This window comes from Helianthus annuus, chromosome 2 (genome assembly GCF_002127325.2).
Source record: "Helianthus annuus cultivar XRQ/B chromosome 2, HanXRQr2.0-SUNRISE, whole genome shotgun sequence".
In the NCBI taxonomy this organism is placed as follows: Eukaryota; Viridiplantae; Streptophyta; class Magnoliopsida; order Asterales; family Asteraceae; genus Helianthus; species Helianthus annuus.
Genome location: NC_035434.2, coordinates 160,185,232 through 160,200,141, shown reverse-complemented (window position 1 = coordinate 160,200,141; position 14,910 = coordinate 160,185,232). Strand labels below are relative to the sequence as shown.

Sequence of the window (14,910 nt, the reverse complement as noted above, 5' to 3'; positions counted from 1 at the left end):
TCATTTTTTACCTTGGAAAATATCAATAATATTTAATATTATGTGCATTATATTTTTGTTTATACACTTAATGTTATTAAAATTTGAATGTAATGACATTGCTTTTATGAATCTAAAAGCCAAACTTTGTACCTTGTTGTTACTTTGATTTTCATCTCCGAATCAGGTACCACTTGCTGCCGCACCATCGTATGTTATAGCTGTCGTGCTTCAACTAGCCACACCACATTTGTCGCTACCCACATTGTGCTAAACTGTCGCAAACTTTGTCGCCGCATACGAACCTGCAGTTACCATTACCGCAATGTGAAGTGTCGCGCCCGCCGCATCGCGCGGGCATTCTACTAGTTCAATAATATAATACTATTTGTAAAATTTCCAACACCTACCAGCAGCGTATTATATTATAAATTATAAAATACTACAAAATGTAACACGGGTCACCACCAACTAACTAACCGTCATGCCTCCACAAGCCACACCGTTTAAGTTTTTTTTTTAAAGGTAAACTTCATTAACAACCGGCCGACCTGAACAAAAAACAGGACCACGCCACAAACCAAAAACAATTACATGTACATCAGATCATTACACCAATCGCTCCACACCAAGTTCTGAAACTTGACCTACATTTCAACCAAAAGAATCCTTAAAAATATCATCACTCTCCCCAAAACCATTATCGAATCTTTGAGTGCATCATTTTCGTATCATGAAAAAGGTTACATCATCGTTTCACCGTAAGTAAAAAAGTCTTTGTATCCCACCTATTATTATTCATCGGTTAAATTGAGACATTCCATGAGTATTGAAATCCGAATTTGGTACAGCCAAGCCAATCCTCCGTAATCCTTTATTCATTGGTTTAAACATATATACCAAACAAAATCAATTGATATTTTTACACCTTCCTTCCTACAAGATTCACCTCACCACCACCATCTTCTTCTTCGTCAGATTTCACCATTGCCATCTATAATCTCTCAAATTCGATCAGTGAGATAATCTTCTGGTATGTATTTCTACACCCGGATTGCAACTATGAAAGTAGTAAATTATTCTTCAATCTTTTTTACATCCGTATATAGTGAAAGTAGGTTCCGATTCTGTTATTATAAGCGTTATATTGTCGGAATGATGATTGTGTTGATGATGAGGGAAAACTTTTGCATAATTGTCACCATAAGTGTTCCGTTATACAAGTGATCGGATCCGTAGGAGTTTTTGAACTAATGATTAACCGGAAGAATGACCACAACTTTTTCTCATTATTATTCATCACCCCTTTTCGTATTCAATAGGATATAGTCATATATGTTACTAATGTAGGCGGCAATTTCATTGAAAGAGGCACTATATTCAAATTGAATTTTGATGTGGTGAGAAAAGTATCACCTTTTGGTATTCAAGTTTTATTTGATGTTGTAGCAGGTGCTAAATAACTAAGAATATCATTCACTTTTTCTGATCAAAGAACCCCTGTTTATGATAAAACCTCACTGTGATAAAGAAAGAGATATATATTGTGTTGTATTCTATATTCAAGAAATTGAAAATAAAAAAAATAAATAAATGGTATTTGATTGTGTCACCGTTGGGCTAAACCCCGGTGTATATTATAGTCTAAGTTACCAGCGTACCACGTCCGTTTGATATTTTGGGTCTTGGCATCATATTATCTATATTACTATATAAAGTAGGGGAAGGTTCAAATGAAAACCACTAGTTATTGTGAAAACTCGAAAACTAATTAAAAAAAGCCAACAAAACATACAAAATTTTTTTTTTGCAAACCAAATTTCGCAGGTTTTTTATATAAAAAAAATTTATTTATTTTTTTTTTGTGTAGTGTACATGTGTATGTGTACTACACATGTGTATTATTACACATGTGCACTACACAATTTTTTTTTTGAAAAAAAATTTTTTTTATATATAAAAACCTGCGATTTTTATAAAAAAAATTGAAAAAAAAAATTCTTTGTGTATTTTTTAGGCTTTTTTAGTTAGTTTTCGAGTTTTCACAATAAAAGTGGTTTTCATTTAAACCATCCCCATATAAAGCATTTCCTATATATAAAATGGTAAATTTCCATCAAATTTTAAGAAAACATATGAAGAGTGAAGTTAAAACGCCTAACTTTTTGTCATTTTCTTCCATTTATACATCTCTTCCCTTCATCAATGACATATATGTTTAATAAATCTATACTATATATTATATTATTTATAAATAATAAAAATAAGCTTATGGATAATAAACTAATGACGTTCATCAATAACATATATTCAAAAATACATTCTATTGTATTTGTGTATTTGGACTAAAGGACTAATCAATGAACCAAAATTAATCAAATTGAACGTAAAATGTATTTTGTAATTCTAGAGAAGTTAGTTAAAAATTTAGATGTAAGTTGTCGACTCCGCCACAACTCGCAGGTTTCCCACTAGATAATAAAATGTTGCAGTATACTATATAATTTTTATCATAAGGGTTTCCCTGTTTATGGTTCGCTGCCGTCGCGAAGCGCGAGTGCTTATATATACACACACACACACACACTGTATATATGATTTTTTAACGTTTTTAGGCTTGAATTAGTTCTCGGCCATATTATCCACTCCACTGCAACGCGCGGGATCCCCACCACACCAGTTATACCTAATAACATATATGAGAACAATTATTATACCTAATAACCCACATGGGCACAATTATTATACCTAATAATCCATATGCATTGTATTGTGCTGATATGCATGTGCATTGTGCTGTTATGTTTGTTGTTAATTAGGATTCCATCTTGCTATACTGGTTTTTACCATTCCCATTCTTGTATTAACATTCCATTTTGCGGTTAATAAAACCAACTTTAAATAAAAAGTTTAATATTCATAACATAATGATTGTGTTTAGTTGACAAACAATAAGAATACATAATACATTTGTTTCGATCTTCAGTAATCGCCATGGTTGTAGACGAAAATAAATTTGTTTTGAACACACAAAGAACAAATGCTGGACGACGGTTTGATGAAAATATTAGATCTAATCTTTAAATCTTCTTTTGGTTAAATGCTGGATAGCCTAAAAAATACTTTAAAAAAGAATCCAGGCCCTAAAAGAAACTGATATCTGGTTACCTTATTTCAAGGGATTGCCATAATCGAATTTGGAGTAAAAATACAATGGCGGGCAACATTGCTAATGTGGTAGTTACATTACCAAACCCTAAATACACTTCACAATATAAATGATCCATGTGGTAGTAAAGGGGTAATTTCATCATTTTATATAACTTAACAGAAAAACTAACATATGTTAGTCTTAGTACCGTAGGTTGTTATAAAATCAAACTTGAAAACCTCGATTTTAAACTATTAGTACTTGATCTTATTATTTTATATAAATCACACGGACTAACCACGTAATTAAATCTTAAGAAAAATGATTTTTATTTTTACTGTTTGAAAAATAAACCATAAGGATTAACCGCGTAATTAACTCTTAATAAAAATGCTTTTTATTTTTACTATTTGAGAAAAATCAGTTTTAAAGTTAAATAAGCAATATACATAATAAAAAAACTTTTGCTTTGACACTTACATGAATGAGAAAATAAATAAATAACTTTTGTCGAAAATATTTTGTTAAAGTGACCGTCCAATTATGGTTTACCAAATAAAATTAGTTGGTAATGTACTGATGCCAGAAACTTTCAATTTCATCCATAAAATAATATTAATTATTATCACATGATTGGCCCAACAAACCAAAACCTCATCTTCATCTCTAATATGTATACTATATATCATCCGCAGGTGCATCACTCTTCCTGTCTTTTCTGTAACGAATCCAACAACCAACAACATGAAGAAATTGTTATTCTCTGGAGTTGTGTGGATTTTGTGCTCATATTTTACATTTTCACAACCACCGAAACTGCATAAGCAAGAAGGTTGATGGTGTTTTCTATTTTCTTTGATTACTTGTTTTTTTTCCATCCATGAACAAAAAGGTGATTGTTTGTGTAAACTGGTCCAGTGGAAGTACTTAAAAAAATATGGGAAAAGTTAGGAGTGTTGGAGAAGAAAGAATGGAGTTTGAATAAGGATCTGTGCAATAGCACTGAATTGGAATGGGTCTTTGTTCGGTGCAACTGCTCATTTGAAAGTAATACCACCTGCCGTATCACAAAAATGTACGTATGTTCGATCATATTTTGGTATTTGTAAGCAAAAATTAAATTAGGATATTAAAGTAGCATCATTATGACTATGGCTCAAACTCATCTAATATTTTGTGATAAACACTTTTCACGACGGGCTATTTTCTTGTTAAACTCTCAAAAACAGAATTGAAATTTAAAAAAAAAAAAATCAAAGACTACATATAATAACCTTGATACAAATAATAAATACATTTAGAAAAAAATCAACTTAAAACTCAAACTTGTTTCATCCAACAGAAAATGAAGTAGGATGGCTTGGAAAAGGCAAACATTTTAAATTGGTTTATTATAAAACCCTTTAAAAGGGGGTTTGGTTGTTTCTTAAACACATTTTTAACAATATTTATCTCACTTTTTGATAACCGGGTTTTTGTGATGTTTCATTCTGTAGCAGTGTAAAACGAAAAAACCATAACATGTAAAATGAGAACCGGTACCGATATGGTGTAGTTTGGTACCAATACCAAAGAAGTACGATATCGGTGCTCGTTAAAAAGAATATTATACCAACTTTACAATACAAAACTATTCATAATTGTTTTCAAATTTCTTTTGAAATTTAATAAACTCAAAATATTAGAGGAAAATCAATTTTAATAACATGGTTGTGCTTATCCAGTTGACTATTGGGGACCGTTTGTGCGTGTGGCGTGGTGTTCCGCTACAAGGTCACCTGACAGGTCCACACTGAGTCATTGTCCACGTGTCAGCGCTGTAATTATGGCATCCACGCTAACCTGGAGATTTTCGTGGTGGTCCACCGACCTAGTTTTCCAAATCTTCATTTTAAACCCTAGAAGTACCTGAATTTTACAATTGGCACTTTGGATCCGAAAAACTTCTAGGATGTTAGAGTGTACTTTTAGCATGGTTGTTGCTTTGTTTCTTTTAGACACATTTAAAAGAATATATGTTTTATATTAGCGAAGGGTCTCATTAACAATGAATGACTCTCTATCTCATTGGGTATAGGAAATGTTTGCCCTAATCTGACAATGGTGTGCATATTTAGTAGCAATTTTAATTAGAAACTAGTAGGTGTCTAGGTTTGGTTAATTACTTCACCACTTTTTTTTTTTTTTTTGTTAAGAGAATATTTGTTAACAAGGTCTTGTTGCTTGCAAGACAATAATGAACAATTTAGAAGTATATAATCAAACACAACATTAGTTAAGTCATTGGTTTTAGAAGGGGTAGGTGCCTGAGGTAGTTAGGTCCAAAAAGATTCTAGACATTTACATATGCGAGGTGGGATGTATTCTAGACCTGAACATTCAAATCGTAGATCGTAAATAAGAGAAAAAGAAAATAAAGCATGTGATTTAATTTGTAGAAAACCTCTATTTTGTATCGTAAGGGAGGAAGGGTTGGTTATCACATTCCATCACCCATCACACGGCCACACTCAATCATCATTTAACACCTCATCCTATCACACTGCCACATATCCTTTCTTCTAGATATGTGCAATTGTTAATTCTCACACATCTAAGAATCTTTTAACAATGGAGTAACATGACTCATGGCCGCCCCAAAACCTGGTCCCTAATCTGCCGTTTGGCGGGGATCTGGATGGATATGGCAGTGGATTGTCAAATCTTCTGCCCACCCAACCCCAATCGAATCAAAAAATGATGTGGTGGTCGCCGGGAAGTGTTGTTATCCGGAAAGTGTTGTTCGTGGGAGATTGAAATTGATTAGTAGATGGAGGTGGTGTTGATGACGGTGGTAGATAAAGGAAGATGTCTCTCAGGTTAAAAAATGGTGGGTTAGGGTTGAAAAAGTACTAGGATATAATTAGGGAATGGATGGGGTTAAGTCCGTTGGACTAAAATGGCAATGTTATAAACTTTCTGGACCCACAAGAGATAAATGAATCCTGAATCCTTTCTGACTAAAACGAAAAAAATTGCCCAAAGCGCATGGACTAAAATGGAAAAATATTCATAATTGTATTTAGATTTCTTTTGAAATTTAATAAATGCATAATATTGGAGGAAAATCAATTTTGATAACATGGTTGTGCTTATCCACTTGACTATTGGGGGACCGTTTGTGCGTGGCATGGTGTTCCGCTGTAAGGTCACCTGACAGGTCCGCTCAGATTCATTTCATTGTCCACGTGTCAGTGCTGCAATTATGGCATCCACGCTAACCTAGCGATTTTGTGGTGGTCCACCGACCTAGTTTTCCAAATTTTCATTTTAAACACTAGAAGTCCCTGAACTTTTAAAATTGGCACTTTGGATCCGAAAAACTTTTAGTGAAGATGTCTGCTAGTTGTTTGTTGGTATCCATGGCCATAGTTTTTATTAATCTGGTCGACATTTTTTCTCTAAGAAAGAACATATCCAACTTGAAGTGTTTTGTACGGTCATGAAAGAACGGGTTTGCAGCAATAGAGATGGCAACGCTGTGGCCATAAAATAAGTTCAAATAGGTTGATGGGGATGTGCAATTCCGTTAAAACTCTTCGAAGAAGAGAATTTTGCAAGTGGCAGCGCACATGGATCTGTACTCAGCTTTAGTGGAAGATCTTGAGACAGTGCTTTGTTTTTTGTTTTTCAAAGACACTAGAGAGTTCCCCATGAAGATGCAAAAACCTGTAACAGTTCAGGTCAACTGTGAGAAAGATAAAAAAGTTTCCCCACAAGTTTTTGATAGCCTGTAATGTTGGTTAAAACTGATTCATCTTTTTTTGCAAAAGTTTGTTACAACATGATGTTGTTCAATAGGGGTGCTGACGGGTTTACACCCACCAAGACCAAATTCAACAAGTAACTAGACACAATTTTTCCTTTGAGAAATACAAATACTTTTTTCGGACCTTAAGACCTCGATTCCAAGAAAATATTTTGTAAGGTCGTCTTCCTTCAATAAACACACGAACCGGACCGATCGAACACACACGCGATGTGCGAAAACCACCGCGTGCCTTGTACCGCGACGTACAGCTCGTACAGAAGGTGTAGAAGATGAGAGAACCGTGAATACACAGAGTATTCACTACCAACAATCACACAGATTAAATGAAGAACACAAAGTTAGGTTTTTTTTTTTTTTTTTTTGCATAAGAAGTTTTCTCCAAAATTTCACCGTTTCATTGAATGATTCAATCGTTAAATGCGTACAAGACACTTAGTATATATACACACCTAAGTTTGGTCCCTTACAATGAAACCCTAGTCCATACTTGACAAATAAGTATGACCCCTTATTAAACCTACAAATGCGGACCATATAAGAAAAGCTAAAAGTACTGACTTAGTAAAAACCACAAATTTGGATATGTACAAGAACCCTTGTCCAAACTTATGACACTTTCACATAATTACAGGATAAGTCCTTCAATGTTGAAACTTCAGCAACATCCAGCATTTATCAAACTTTGGAGCACTTACAGACTCCCCCTTGATACATGTGGGAGTAGTCGCTTCCTACTCCTACCTTGTTCTTCTCACAGAACTGAACAACACGAATGAAAGGCATAACAAGCTCACGGGCTTTAGCGTTGTAATACAACGGTAAACGCCTCAGCTTCTTTCATGATCACTTCAGACACTTTCTCCTTAGTGATAATAGCTTCTCCTGTCCTCCCATAAGGTACCAGAATTTTATCCTAGCCATGCTGTGTAAGTCAAACTACCTCAAAGGAATAGCTCTCAAACACAAAGCAGGTTGATACACAGCCTTATACTAAATTTCACTTGAGAACTTATTTCTTGTTCTGACTCGATGTCCGACAGCAAGTGTGAATTGCTCCCACTTCATTGCTTTGCTTTCATTTTCCAAAACTTTCTTCATGTAACAAATAATTCCATTTTCCGTTGGAGTATTCAAGTTAAGCTAAGCGATATGATACAGGTCCGACCTGGAAGGGAACTTAGAGTTTGAAAACGCGGTTTGAAGTACTAAACTCCATCCATACACTTGATCAAAACCAGATGATTCTGCTCATCCCAATCCCGGCTTCTGATTTACCCTGAGAACTCTCCTTGTATGCGTTCAAAACTCTTCTCCTGAGTAAGTTCTGGTGGGAGTTTTCTAAACCATAAAGTTTTCTGAATCTCTTTAGGAATCGGCCATGGATTGGGATTAGCATCAACCAGTGTATTGTTATAAGCAATTTCACACAAGTCTTCAAAATCATCTTCCACTCCTTCGACCGATTAAACATTCATCGAATATGACACATTACCACCATTGCTAATGACTGCATGATCAACATATTCATTTGGTCTAAGCTCCTCTACTATTCCAACGACTTCGTCATCTTTGTCTAAGTCGTTGTTTGAGATGAAGTGTTCCCCGGCTTTCATATCACGATCCGAATCGGATAAAACACTAAGTCCAACCTCTGCCCGACCTTTATCTCCACTTGGATCTTTGCCTCTCTGAGACTCCCCATCAACTACAACATCAGTTACAGCTTCCATAGCTTATGGGCTACTTGGCTGCTCCCTCTGCTGAGAAGCGTTGGGATCTTTGTCTTTGTCCAAGTCGTCCTGAATCTTTTTTAGCTCATCCAACTTGCATTGGGCTTGAACTTGCAGGGACGTATTCTCCCACAGAGCAGCAAATAACTCGACAAGCTCAACAAAAATTCTACGAAGCCGTTCAGTTGAAGCAGAAAGGGTTTCATGTCACGAGGTATACGCCATATCCCACTTGATCATAATTTCTGATTGGATGGTTTGTCTATGGTACCGAAAGGTTAAGACTTTAATCTTCTTGTCATTTTCAGCATTTATCCTTTTCTTCTCATCCAATTCTTTCTGTTGTTTCTTGTTAGCTTCTAGAATTTCATTGATGACCTTTGTCTATCTTTGCATCGCCGGATGAGCCTCTTCCAACTTTCCCCGAACATAAACTTGGAAAGAAGGTTTATCACTCCTAACCGAAGTTTCTTGAGTCTGAGGAGCTGAGGTAGAAACCGGAGGCCTTGGTGCTACAAGACAAGGAGGTCCCGGATCAGATGCAACCTTTGGACGGAATTTTCTAGACGAATTTTGCGAATAGGTAAGCATAGTAGGTGTCTTTAATTGAGGACGTACAAAACTCAAAGGAGTTCCCGAAGACAGTGTCATGAAAGCTGAAGGCACCGTAGAAGAACTCAATCCCATGGACGTTGCAAATGGATTACCAGAACCCGCGAGAGATGGAAATGAAGAAAATAATGGTGCCGTAGAAACTCCAGATACTGGAATATTTGAGCCAAAAGACGAATAACCAGCAGGAGATACAACAGATGCTGTAGCAGAAGAACTTGAAGTTGAAACTGGTACCGAAGGGAGGGAGATAGGAATATCATGAGAAGTAACTGAAGGAGCTGAAGCTTCAACAACTGCAACAGCTACCAACTCTAAACTCATGTGAGACTAACTAGAACTTTCTCCCAATCGTTTTCTTTTGTATCGACTTCTTTTGTACGTGCTAAGGGAAGAGACGCTACCATCATTATCAGAAGACTGAGTATCATTCCCTATGGCAGCATCAATCATTGCTAACACACTATCAAATAAAACATCATCCTCACTTTGATTTGATGGAATCATCTGAACATTAGGAATATCATATATAATCACATCATGTATTTGTTCCATGAAAGGATCAACAACTACCGCCACAGCTTCTGCCACAACGGGAACAAGAACAATCGATTCTTCAATAACCGTTGGCTGTTGTTTAGGATTAACCTGAGGTTGAACAACTTCCGACTGTTGAAGAATTAACATTCGCTCCGCCATCTACATCAACTTCAAACAACTGATTAACACCTGCATATATCTTGCTCCACACATCATCATTTGCAGGGCTATAATCATCAACCACAATAGCACCCAGCATAGGTCGAAGCTCAGGAAGTAGAGATGAGCGAACTGAAGGAATAGCAGCGTAGAAGTCAACAAAGACACGTCTAGACATTCGTTGAAGTACAAGCTACTGCAATCCGACTGTAATTGGAAGATTCAGAATAAGATGCCGGAAAATGATCATTAGAAAATGGGGATATAACAATAGAAGATGTGGATATCAACGACATAATCAAGCTGGGTTTTAAGCGCCAAAGAATCACGCAAACAAAATTTTATGGCTGATTGAACGTTAGGCCAATCATAGCCGATAACAGATTATGACTCATGCCATTAAATTCAGCTTTTCTTCGAGCAAAGCATTCCATAATAATGTGAAAGAAGAATCTCCATTTTTCACGAAGCATACCTTTGTGATATTAACTGGACGACGGATTGCAAGAATATCCAAATCGAAGAATAGAACGATCTATAATCTTGGCTACATAATATACGCCTCCCATATCAAGATCTCCTATATGCAAAGCAGCACGAATAACAGTGATAACCAACTGTCGACCATTGACCGTCGCTTCTATTAAATTACCAATTACACGTGCAGACGTCCAAAAGTGTTGCATATAAGCATCCACGTATAGCATAAGAGACTCAAGATCTTCTAAGAAATCGAATAATACGCAAATAATCTTCAATTCCGCGAAGACTCTGATCAAGAAGAGCAACTTGATTGTGTTTTGGGATGAAAACATGTTCTGGAACTTGTTATTGGTTTGGCGGCTGTAGGATTGGATGTTCGGCCATTTCTTAAAACAAGCTAAACACCACAAATAAGTTTTAATGATATATGATAATCTTAAAAATCTGCAAATAATAAACACTTAGTAAAATTTACAGACAATTTATCATAATAGAACAAAGTTAACATATAACAAGTTCCAAAGACAATATAAAGTTGGACAGTCCAAATTTGAATGACAACAAATTAAATTTAGACATACATGAAAATTCATAAATTCAGACAAAGTGTAATTGGTGTGCGTTAGGTGTATGATGTTTTTATTGATATTTTAAGCCCATTTTACGCATTATTAAAGTTTTAAATTAATAAAACATGATATTCTGCTAACACTAAACACACACTTGGCAAGTGCACCCATCGTGAGCGTAATATAGCGTTGATAAGATACCGAGGTCGTCCAAGGACACAAGAGGTTTTAGTACCGTCTTATCCTCAACGTCTAATCAAACTAAAATATTTAGAAAAGGTTTTAAGCATGAAAAAAAAACTAAAAATGCAAAAATAAAAATAAAATATAAATAGATAGACATGATGAATCACTTGGATCCGACTCGCCTTTAATGTATCCTTTGATGATTTCTGCACTTTTTCACTTTTTTAAGAGATTATCTTAGTTATAGTAGTTGGCCCCTCTTTTGAAGGTGACGTTACCCTCAACCCAGTAGTTTGAGTCAGCAAGGATACAATCCCAAAGGGTCCGAATATTGAAAGATAATTAATTAAGTTATTAATGCGAAAAGTGGTAGGCCCCTCTTTTGAAGGTGACGTCACCCTCGGCTAAGTGGTTTGAGTCAGCAGGGATACAATCCCAAATAGCAGGTTTAATGTATTAGTAGTAGTTTACATATGAGGGGATCAAGCCATTCGCACCCGCGCCATCCAATACCAGTGGGTATTGAAGGAGGTCCTAGTAAGCTTGACCCAGGTCCTTGCAGGATCTATACACTAAACAAGGCAAGAACCTTACTAAACCATTCCCTTAACCCCCGACCAGGTAGCCAACATATGTCTATATAGACCGTTAAGATATGAATGGTGAAAATCTTTTACTTTATATAGACAGTAAAGTAATACCAAGACACAACGGACAAATGATAAAGAAGTTTCACGTTCAACATAAGAAACTAGTAATTAAATTCATTAATACAAAACCAAATAAAAAGTGCCAAAAGATTTAAAATTAAAAGTAATACATTAAATGGTTGTCTTCACCAAGTGATGTAAGAGACATAGCTAAACATGGCCTTTGATTGACAAGAAATCTTACCATCAATCTTGAATCCCAAGACTACTACACACATTCTAAGGGGCTGTTTGTTTAACTCTTAATGAGACTCTTAATGGTTCATACCTCTTAATGGTTCAACACTTTAATGATTCAGACTATTTGTTTCACGAGCAGATGTTTGAACGGTTCAGACATTTGCCTCTGAGTGGTTAAGATTTATACAGAGCATGAAGAGTTAAGACCTCTATTCTTAATTGGTCAGACATTTGCCTCTAAATGGTTAAGCATTATACATTCTCTTAATGGTTCAGACCTCTTATTACCTCAGCACTTAATGGTTCAAACCTCTTACTGGTTTAGCACTTAACCAATCAGATGTTGCCAAACAACCCCTAAGATGGATGATGGTGGTGGATGTGGGTGTTGTAGTGGTGGTGGAGTGGTGGCAAAATTCGGAGAGAGGTTGTTTGCCAAGGGATACCTTTGAAGTGAGCCAAACACCCCTATTTATAGCCTGAACAGAAGCCTGACCACGGCCCCGTTTCCAGCGGACACGCCCCCGTGGCCATCCCTTTTTCTCTTCCTTCATTAATTGCATTTGTCAGCATTGGGCTCCACATGGCCCGTGTTCGCTAGGCACGGCCCCATGTGGAGAAGCGTATCTGTACGACCAAGATTTGCTAGATTCTGCAAATCTTAGCGTTGACCACTCCCCGGGCTGAGCAGGGCACGCCCCCATGGTGGCCGTAGAAGCTTCCACAACTTTGTCCATTTCTACAGACATCTGACCACACCCTCGTGTCCAGTGGGCATTGGCCGTGGTCAGACTTCTGTTTCTTGTTTTTGCTCTTGGAGATGCTGCCGAGGGGTCGGGCATGTCATGTTTATTCCTTTTCTTTGTATTTACGTTAGTTTTTGCTGCATATTTGTTCCTTTTGTTCGTTTAAGCTCGTTTGGTCCTGAAAATACACAAGGAAGACAAAAAGACACTTTTCCAACATTAGTACTAAAAAGGGTTAGTTTAAAGCCTTGATTGATGTAATTTATATGTTGCATTTTACAGATATCAGTAATGTTCAAAAAATAAATTTGGACAACACCGTTTCCAAATAAGAATGAAAAATAAATCTAGCCATAATATAAAATTCGGACATAACTGTTTCTAAAACAGTATGTACGGACTATGTAAATCCGGACAGAGTTTGATAAACCCAAAGTTTATCAACCCTTGAATCAAAAATTTATCCAAATAACTTCATTGAATCTAAGTCTATACCCGTCCATACTACGGTGGGATAAACTTGAATTCTCAGAAATAATTCTGACAAACTTTAATTCACAATATTTCACAAAACAATCATCATTCATTTTTTTTCAACATCCAAACACCTGCCAAGAATCACCAACAAATAACTCATATGAAAATTTCAATCAAGCTACACATTTATCAAGCAAAATCATTCATTACTCGAACAAAGACAAGTAATCAAGCTATTGTTATCCCAAAATCACCAAGAATCAAAAATCCATCAAGAAACACTAAGTTCATCAAGTCCAACTAAAAACCCCCAATTTTGCTGACACCCAAACCTTAACCAAATTCAAAACCAAGAATCAATCAAACCAATCATGTTATCTTCATACAAACATCAAGCATTCAAGCAAGGAATTTACAAATCATCTAAAAATCAAGAATACCAATATTCAAGATACAAGCCCTAGATAAGAAAAACCCAAATTTGAAGAAGATGGAGATAAAGATAAGTAGATGCATACCTTGAAGATGATAATACTCTGAAATTTAATCACAAAGATTCAAAAATTAGAATGTTTTGGGAAGATAATAAGTTGAGTCGCCGTTGGGGTATAACCGTGGGGTATTGCTGAAACTGTGGGGTTTTGAATGTTTGAGAATAACAATGTCACACCCAACCGATGACGATCGGGATGAGATGAAGAAATCGCTCAAAGTGTCATAACACTATGTGATGATATAATTTTAAATTAAATTTCAAAGTAATGCAAAAAATGTCATACAAAGATTCAAACATAAACAACATTGTTTCAAAACTTAACATCAAATAAACGTTTATTCTAGATGTGTTTTTAAGTCCACCTAAATCTCGTTTCTTTACTTAGCATCATCTCATCTATGAATTAACATGTATTAAAATATGATCACAAAAAGTTGGCAAGTATACTAGTTTTGTACATAGCATAATATAGAATAAAAAGTTTAACGAGCTCATATCCAACATGATTAAAAATATGCAAGTTACTAATATGCTGAAATGGTGTAACTATATGTTCAAACCCAAGTATACAACGCAAATTTACCTTTCCCAAGAGACTAGTGGGAGATTAACATGTTTAACTTAACAATACCCCAAGACTAATGGGCGGTGCATTAATCCTATAGAGCTATAATTGTTAAGGTAGGCTAGCAAAGTTAATGAGCATATATTGACACAAAAGTTTACATAGCATACGAGATTAACAATCATCATATAGTTTCATGTTTAAGCATGTATAGAGTGTGACTAAAATAAGTTTCAAGTGTTGTGTTTTGCATAAGATACATGTTGCACCCAAAGTGTTAAAAGGTAAAATGGGATCGAGTATAGTCACGGTTTTGCAAGCTTCCACTTGAAAATTCCGCTAGTGTTTGTTGGTTGATTAGAATGGAGCACCAAGTCCTTCTACACCAAGAAACATAGGTGTATGAGTGTTGGATGTTAACGGAAGATTAAGGATTTGGAGTTTAAAGTACATGAAAGTAGACTTATGAGAAATAATCATTAACACATAATACTTTGACGATGTAACTTAACACTT

The 14,910-nt window shown here is 35.7% G+C and overlaps 1 protein-coding gene across 1 annotated transcript in view; it reads left to right on the top strand.

The window, feature by feature from the left end:
• The first annotated feature begins 897 nt into the window (after nt 1-897).
• LOC110937792 (probable LRR receptor-like serine/threonine-protein kinase At1g07650) overlaps nt 898-14,910 on the top strand; it is a 31,745-nt gene continuing 17,732 nt past the window's right edge. Inside the window, exons 1-3 of the mRNA XM_022180246.2 lie at nt 898-1,012; nt 3,826-3,962; nt 4,049-4,205. Of these exons, the coding sequence (XP_022035938.2) occupies nt 3,875-3,962; nt 4,049-4,205 (245 nt within the window). The 5' untranslated portion in view covers nt 898-1,012; nt 3,826-3,874. The remainder of the gene's footprint in view (nt 1,013-3,825; nt 3,963-4,048; nt 4,206-14,910) is intronic.